Below are 7,542 nucleotides of genomic sequence, written 5' to 3'. Positions count from 1 at the left end.
TACAAGCTATCACTTTAAATTCTCTGGTTCTTTGAATCCTGCATTCTGGGTCTTCATCAGTCAGGTGGGTTAACAAAGCACTTGGGCATCTTTCAAGATAAATTGAAATTAAGAACAACATTTTAAAATTTCATCACAACCTGCAGTCTGACAGATTTATGAATCTGGACCTGTGTAACTGATGTACCAAGTAACACCGCTATGATTTACCACTAAACAGTTGGCTTCAAACCAGTTTAAGTAGCTCATGAAAAAGAAAAAAATGATCTGTTTTTAAATTCAGATTTATTTTATTTTTTTTAAATAAAGACAATTTCCAAGTACTGTGTTGTTTGTGGAGGACAAAAGAAATTTAAATAACTAGATATGCAAGGCAAGCTGAAAGAAACTCCTTGCCTCAAACTATTCAGTGGTGCAGGCCCAAACACATTTGCAATTGCTCATGTAATCAATTTTATGCAACAATGACAGCATTTAAAGAGTATAATACAAGCTATCAATTTCATTGTCAATTTACAAGGGAAAAATAAATATTTGGGTTTTTTTTTATTATACATGAACACTTCAGTAAAAAGTTATAGCTGTTGTGTTGTCATGACAGTATCTTAAGAGGTACAAATTGAAGAACATGCATACATATCTAACAGGATTTTCTAAACTATAACTTTGGAATAAATTACAGAGGACAGACATCAGCCAACAGAGGATAAGGATTATCTGAGAAATCAATTTTGAAAGCAAAAAATCACGATTGTTGCAGAATACAAGAGTTAGTGGTCTATAACATGTAGTAAGATGAACTGTAGACGGTGTAAACCTTATTTGAATATACCTATATATAGGCTCATGGTTTTAGGCAACAAATATTAAGTGTTTTAGTTCATCCTTGATACCCTCACACTCAACTAGCACCTCAAGGATGCACGGACCATTGCAAACACCTATAATTTCATGCTTAAAATACCTGAAGCATGCATTTTCTAGAATTTGTGCATTATACACATTTGCTCTTTTAAGATTATTGTGCAATAATAAAGTTCTTAACCAATGAAAAATTTTTGTAGTTATTTGTAACGTTTTGAGGTTTGGCAGGTTTGTGCGGGATTAATTAAAAGCTGTACTTGTGGTTCGCCCTTAACTGCCACATACAAACTTTGCGCCATTCATTTGGCTGGTAAAGAACAAAAAATGGCAGCAACCTAAAGGTTCTAACAGAGTGAGAAAAAATCAGTTCATGTGCACTGCAGTTTACTTAAAAAAATATATATATATACACACTGTATATACACACACACACACACTTTAAGATGGCACAAAGGTTTTGTACAATTGGATGCATCAGTGCAAATACATGCATACGAGGTACTAATTTATTCAGGCCAGATCTAATTATGTATACATTACAATCACTCTCCTAATCTGACATCAGATTAGTACTGGAATCAAATTTATGACAAAATGATACATCAGCAGTTTCAATATCATATCACAGTAACCTCTAGAATTTCATCTTTGAAACTACCACACCTCAGATTGCTCATTTTATAAGACATGTTTGCACACTGTTACAGTACTTGATTTCTATTTTAAGATTTTGAACTTGTCAATTGTGAGGATTTAAAAACTAGATGTAAAACTGGAATAATAATTATAACTGGCTTAACATTTTAACAGAATTTTAAATTCTAGCAAGTACTGTCATGGAATAGGAACATAGTTATTGCTCAAAAAAATGAAGGCATAGATGGCACTGCTCCAATGGTGAAAATTAAATACAGAAAGCAGAATCCTGCCTGGAGTCAGCCTATGCACACTTAAGCATTTGGTAAATTATCTATGCCATTCATTTCCATATGGCTATTATGACATTTACACAGAGATACGGTACTGAAGTGGCTAACAGTGGGACATGCACAGACTTTCAGCTCTGGTAATTCTCTCTTTAGACGCTCCAGCTGCTCTACCTGGAATATATTTGGTTGTTCAGGCATCCAGTCATATATCCTGAATAAATGAGAAAAAAAGTCTGTAAGAAATAATGCTACACAAAACTACTGTTAAATTTCCATTTTCTCTGCTTAGAGTGAAATTAGGTAGCCAACACCTCTATAAATTAGTAGATCTGTACTTAACACTTGAAACTTGTCTCTCTAAACCATATTCTGCAATATAAAGTGGTAGTCCTTTATCAGCATGGTTAACAGTTTGACTAGATATGCTAAAAAGCAAGCAAACCATGACCACTAACATCCACTTATTCTTCTGAAGACATGACTTTACAGATGGTGGTGTTGTATTAATTTAGATGGAATATATGAGCCAAAGATATTAACATAACCCAGTCACTATCCAACATTAAACAGTGTTAAACAAGGTCCAGAGTTTGGTATGCAGAGATTTCAGCTGGCTGTGTACCACTGCAAACACCACAGAAAATCCTTTTAAACCTTCTTTTATTAAAGATGAAGAGGAAAAGCACTGTTACAGCATTTCAAATGTAAAGTAGTAATAATGTTAAAATGAAAACCTATTTTCCCCGTTCTTTTCTTTTTAGCTGGAGAGAGTTTTCGCAGGAACTTCCTGCCCCTTGCTTGACAATCCCTTTGAGCAGCAGTTCTCAACCTGGAGTCTGCGGCCCCATCGGGCCAGTTTCAGGGGGTCCGTGAAGCAGGGTCAGCGTTAAATTGGCTGGAGCCCTGAAGGGCTGACATTATATATTCAAATAGTCCAAATTCAAGTTTGCTGTTGCAAATTATAAAGGTTTTTTTAAGAAGCATTGTTAATGTTTAAATAATCCACATGGAAATTTGCCACTGCATTCTATATTGGTACAATTTTTAAGACAACTCACTGGCAGCAGTGTGGTAGAAGAGAGGTGTGTCTGTTCTTCTCCATCATCTCTTGAATGGCTCCTAACAGGATGAAACTCTCATGCCCTCAATGGACTTGCATCCTCTCCTATCTCCCAAAAACTCAGCAGTTCATTCCATGCTTCGCTCAGTAGCTCCCAACTTTCATCTTTGCTCTTCAACTCACTTATTATTTAACCCCCAATAATTATCTTTTTAAGAAGAGTTCATTTAGGCATTAGTTAAGTATAAAATGTTGTACTGTAACGAACCAGTTTTTTAATACAAAGCTTTAACTGAACTAAGTGCCACCAGTATCAAACACAAACTAACACAAAGGCGTATCAGAGTGGTTCTGTGATCAGCGTGATGTTCTGTTGTAACTAGATACTGAAGCTCATGCAGTATCTAACTTAAGGGCCCAGTATCAGCCTTAGAAGGTGAAATTTCCTTGATTCTCATTTGGTTAATTATAGGAGTATTTATATAAGTGTGTTTTAATACTGGGTGAAGTACCCAGTGTTTCAAGAGCCTCGTACCAATGAATAGGACAGTAACAGTTTGGCTTTTCATTCCATTAAACATTTCCATCTGCTTTACTAAACAATATTAATTCATCTACACTAGTTTTGTCAACTGGAATATTTTTCTTTTAAAATAAACGTTCGGGTCCAAAATATTCAAATCATTTCATACTGGGCTTTTCATGAGTACCATTTATAATGCATAATAAAGGAGAAAGCTTGTAACCAAGGAAGCATGTAGGAACACAGTAAAGTAAATTTATTTCAGAGCTCAACAATCATTTAAAGAGTGATTCTTTAATATTTATATTTCAGTTGCATCCAGGGGCCCCAATCAGGATTTAAGACCCATCATGCTAGACTATGTCCATGTCCTCAAAAATCTTACAGTCCAAAGCAAGTAACATATGAAAGGACAGTGTGAAAGGGAAAATATCAAATATGTAAGTTTATACACAAACTAAATAGAGTATTATTAAATGGCTTAAAAGTGAAACAACCAGTATGACAGGCAGAAAGCCTTTTTAGGGAATATCTACATCTAATGTTTCTGTCATCATGCTATTTAGGTGCCAAACAGTAATTATACAGTAAACATCTTGTCAGTAGAATTATTACATGTAGATACTATATCTGTATACTTACAATATCTGTCTTTTATTAAACATAGTTAGTTGAACATTAACATTTAAACATTAGTTCATCTAATAAAACACTATTTAACTTTAATTTTACAGGAAGGCGCTGCTAATTTACATGAACACTTAGGCAAGTAAGGCCCCAAGTTTAGAATTTGTGTAACAGTTTTACAGAACATATGTTCTTTTTTAAAAATAAGTTATTCCAATGAGTTTGGATTGAACATTCCCCTGCAGTTTATGCAACGCAAATTCTACAGCTTTGCGTCAGTGCAAATAGTGGGCTGCCAATAGTGCCTCATCTATGCTAAAGCTTCCATTTTTGTGAGTACACATGACAATAGTGAGAAATTAAGAAAATACGGTTAGGTGGATGAGGCCCAAGCTGTAAGTTATGTAAAACAATTATGTACCAAAACTAATACTGGAAATGTTTTTCCTTAATGGTTTTAATTGCAATTAAAGTTTGTTAAATTGGATGTAACTATTCCACTGTGTTGGCTGTAACCTCAACATTGCAGTTTTGTGCTAGAATGTGAGAGCCAGAAAATGAAGCTTAATTTTCGACAGCTTTACTAAAGTGAAAAAAATAAATAAATGGTGAAAAGTATTTTTTAAATTTAGGTTTAATATATACTTTCATACAGAAATTTGTTAAATTATTTTAATCGTTAGCAAACTCTCTAACTTTTTAGCTATTAGTCACTTAATTTTCTGTGCCTCTGGTTTCCCAGCTAGACCCCAGTTCTTTCTGGAGTACATAAGTACTTCTGTCCTCAGCACCCCTCTTTACTGTAGAGTCTCAGCACCTTGAAAACATTAATGAATCTTCAACATCCCTGTATAATAGGCAAGTGCTATCCTCTTTTCACAGCTGGGAAACAAGAGGCACAGAAAGTTAAGCAAGGTGCCCAATATCACAAGTTTGAAAGGAAAGAAGGATGGTTTTGTGGTTGTGCACTAGACTGGGACTCAAGAAATCTGGATTCACTTTCTCGCCCTCCCTCAGTCAGAGGATCCATTCCTAAGGGAATCCTCTCTTACGCCACCAGCTATAACAGTTGTTCCTCCATGTTCTGTAACTACCTTTTAGCATGTTCAAGAAAGAATTACTATATAGCATTTTTCAGAGTAGCAGCCGTGTTAATCTGTATTCGCAAAAAGAAAAGGAGTACTTGTGGCACCTTAGAGACTAACCAATTTATTTGAGCATAAGCACCTGCACATCTACCAATGTGATATGCCATCATGTGCCAGCAATGCCCCTCTGCCATGTACATTGGCCAAACTGGACAATCTCTATGTAAAAGACTAAATGGACATAAATCAGATGTGAAGAATTAACACATTCAAAAACCAGTCAGAGAACACTTCAATCTCTTTGGTCACTCGATTACAGACTGAAAAGTGGCAATTCAACAAAAAAACATCAAAAACAGACTCCAACGAGAGACTGCTGAATTGGAATTAATTTGCAAACTGGATACAATTAACTTAGGCTTGAATAAAGACTGGGAGTGGATGGGTCATTACACAAAGTAAAACTATTTCCCTATGTTTATTCCCCCCCACACCCACCCCCATGCTGCTCCTCAGAGGTTCTTGTCAACTGCTGGAAATGGCCCACCTTGATTATCACTACAAAAGGTCCCACCCCCCCGCTCTCCTGCTGGTAATAGCTCACCTTACCTGATCACTCTCCTTACAGTGTGTATGGTAACACCCATTGTTTCATGTTCTCTGTGTATATAAATCTCCCCACTGTATTTTCCACTGAATGCATCCGATGAAGTGAGCTGTAGCTCACAAAAGCTTATGCTCAAATAAATTTGTTAGTCTCTAAGGTGCCACAAGTCCTCTTTTTCTTTTTGTAGAATCAAAATGGTCAGTCAATATTAGAGACACAAGGTGGGTGAGGTAATATCTTTCACGGGACCAACTTCTGTTGGTGAGAGAGAGAAGTTTTTGAGCTTACCCAGAGCTCTTCCTTACTAACTGGTCCATCAAACCATATTATAGGTGTGCGGGGTGGTGTGTGCACTCCAGGAAGCTATATGCAAGCCTCTCCTCTTACATCTTATTATTTCCTTACTTTAAAGGAGTTGTAGCATTCTACTGCAGAGTTGGGAGAAGAGATGTTATGACACTTTGGGGTTCAACCCAGACCAGTAAAGAGGTTGTGTCACTCTGTGCCCTATAACCCTGGGTGTCTGGGTTGTGCAGCTGTGGTTCAGAGCCCTGATACCAGCAACATGCTCACAAAACAGATTTTTGAACTGCATTGCCATCAGTAGTTCAGTAACATTCACCTTTGAGACACTCAGATTCCTCTACAAAGGAATTCTACCTTTTCCTTTTTTATTATCTAGATACTTTTCTCTGCTAGACAGTAAAGAACTAGCTACAAAACTCAAATCTAGACTAAAACTCAATCTAGACTAAAAATTATGTCTTGAGATTGTGGCTTGCACAACTACTTTTGGGCCAGGAGACTGCAGTCACCTGCCGATCTTAAACAGGCAATTTAGAAAACCCAATAGGTTTAAATTTCAAATATAGACATTTCACAATAAGACTTAAAATAATATTTGGTGAAGAAGAAAGTCACTGTGCCCCATCTGGAAGTCCATTACAAGTGTCACCTTAATTCCTGATCGATTGGAGAGATCCCTATGTGATGCTGTGGCAGGGAGGAGGAGCTGCAGCTGTGCTACTTAGGGGAAAGGTGGTCTCCAACCCCTCTCTTAACTAGAAACTTACTTCACTGGTCTGTCTCACCTCCTGTTGCTGCCAGGTACCACCTGTACCTAGAAGCAATAGAAGCAGGCAACCCGAGTATGAGAAGGCTGGTAGTAAACAGGAGGTTCTGTGCCAACTTTTCAGGAAGGATCTTCTGTACTTGAGAGAATGGCAGGGAGATGTAATCAGAGCCAACTTAACTCATGTCACTAACGTAAGAACTCTAAGAGCATGTATATGTATAGGATAGGAAGAATATATTTAGAGAAGAGAAACAGGAAATAAGTTTACTTGGCTCTCTGTCCTTCATTTTATTACCTCAAGAAGAACAGGTACCAAAGTTCTAAATGCCTGATTTACTATATATTATTTCCCCCCTCAAAGGCTACTAGCTACTAGCTCAAGTTTTTCAGAATCTGTCTCTCCTATAATTTTACACACTTCAACTGTGTCCCTTAATCTCTTTTCTACTCTATTACAATGCCCCTTTTTCTGTACTCTCTTCTGAACGTTTTCCAATTCTTCAATATCCTTCCTACAATAATGAATTAAGTGCCCAAATTATGCACAACTTTGCATGTCCTATTGTTAGCCATTTGCAGGGCACCATAAACATCTCTTCTGATTTGTTTCATTGGTCCATCAATGTGCACAAAGTTGGCTTTTTCAACTGCAGAGGGACCCTGAACGAATTGTTTTAAAATCTCAACCATTACCAACTGCAGATCCTTTTCCAGACCACTGACCTGCAAGTTTAACTATTACAAAGAACTTCAAAATTATACTTGGAAT

The 7,542-nt window shown here is 36.7% G+C and overlaps 1 protein-coding gene across 7 annotated transcripts in view; it reads right to left on the bottom strand.

Annotated features, from left to right (window-relative positions):
* Positions 1–268: 268 nt before the first annotated feature.
* GPCPD1 (glycerophosphocholine phosphodiesterase 1) overlaps positions 269–7,542 on the bottom strand; it is an 80,193-nt gene continuing 72,919 nt past the window's right edge. For all 7 annotated transcript variants that reach the window (XM_073339699.1, XM_073339694.2, XM_073339693.2 and 4 more), the window contains one exon: positions 269–2,004. In XM_073339699.1, coding sequence (XP_073195800.1) covers positions 1,815–2,004 — 190 coding nt within the window. In that variant the 3' untranslated portion in view covers positions 269–1,814. The remainder of the gene's footprint in view (positions 2,005–7,542) is intronic.

Source organism: Lepidochelys kempii, chromosome 3, assembly GCF_965140285.1.
Source record: "Lepidochelys kempii isolate rLepKem1 chromosome 3, rLepKem1.hap1, whole genome shotgun sequence".
Classification (NCBI taxonomy): domain Eukaryota; kingdom Metazoa; phylum Chordata; order Testudines; family Cheloniidae; genus Lepidochelys; species Lepidochelys kempii.
Note: the sequence above shows the minus strand (reverse complement) of the source record. Positions and strands in the feature narration are given on the sequence as shown.